This window comes from Blastomyces gilchristii (assembly GCF_000003855.2).
Source record: "Blastomyces gilchristii SLH14081 genomic scaffold supercont1.1, whole genome shotgun sequence".
In the NCBI taxonomy this organism is placed as follows: domain Eukaryota; kingdom Fungi; phylum Ascomycota; class Eurotiomycetes; order Onygenales; family Ajellomycetaceae; genus Blastomyces; species Blastomyces gilchristii.
In genome coordinates, this window is record NW_003101682.1 from 5911190 (window position 1) to 5912250 (window position 1061).

General features: G+C 41.3%; 1 protein-coding gene across 1 annotated transcript; it reads left to right on the forward strand.

The window, feature by feature from the left end:
* Positions 1-226: 226 nt before the first annotated feature.
* Positions 227-795, forward strand: BDBG_16158 (uncharacterized protein; the record flags this gene model as incomplete). The annotated part of the gene is made up of 2 exons (XM_031724163.1): positions 227-248; positions 317-795. 2 exons carry the CDS (start codon positions 227-229, stop codon positions 793-795), a joined length of 501 nt encoding a protein of 166 aa, XP_031575921.1.
* Between the last annotated feature and the right edge of the window lie 266 nt (positions 796-1061).

Sequence of the window (1061 nt, forward strand, 5' to 3'; positions counted from 1 at the left end):
ATATAGAGTTAATTCTCAAATTCAATAGAAATCTAGTGTTGCTGTTCTCAATCCCTTGCAGAATCTATTGAATATTGAGGTATTAAACTAGATTTAATATATCTCACTGTGCAGGGATCAAAGGCTCAGTCAGACCTTGAGATATACTGATTTTATAGTTGTCATATCTGCTGATTATGTATCGAGTACAGTTGCTGCAGTATCTTTTTGTACTTTTCTGTCGGGAATGGGCCAGATTGAGACGGGTGGTACGAGGGTGAGACTTGGCATTGATGTCTAGATACACTGAAGACAGACCGCGGAGGTTGCACTTCAGAAGTGGTCATTGGTTATGTGCTTGATATTATCGCCGAGGTATCTTTTTGTATTTTTCTGCCGGGGATGGGCCAGATTAGGAAGGGCGGTACGAGGGTGAGACTTGGCGTTGGTGTTTTGGAACATCAAAGATGGACAGGGTTTTCGCGGAGGTCGCTTCTCAGATATCTCCACAACTACAGATCGGGGATCTTCCAAAATCGAGAAGATTGGTGCATATGGCTAGGTCTCTTCACCTTACAATTTGTATGGCAATTTGGCCCGGGGTTGTGGTGTGGTAGGGGAGAATGGGGGATAATCCCACACAGGAGTTTCGAACGACGTCTGGTTCACATTTGGCTGGATAACTCCACCACCACACGGGGTATGCGGTCGGCGATGGGGTCAAAATGCTCGTATGATCGAGGGCTTTTCGATGGATCTATCGGCGGGTTCTTATTCGAAAAATCGAGCGAGTTCGTGGTGGAGCGGTTGAGTTGAGTTATCAAGAAGAGAGAGCTTGAGTGTATCAATACTGCAATGACTTGAGAAGAATTCAAGAACTTTCTACTGAATTAAATTAAAGATCACTGTAACTGCAGCTTCACAGCAGTGCAGTAGTTCAACTTATTATATTAATGAGATAATGAGAATTCTTTCAATTTCAATGTAAGATTTGAAGAATATTAGAAGAAATTGACTGATAATTTAAATTAATTAAAAATACAGCTTTATCTTATAAAGCTGACTTACAAGATGTGAATAAT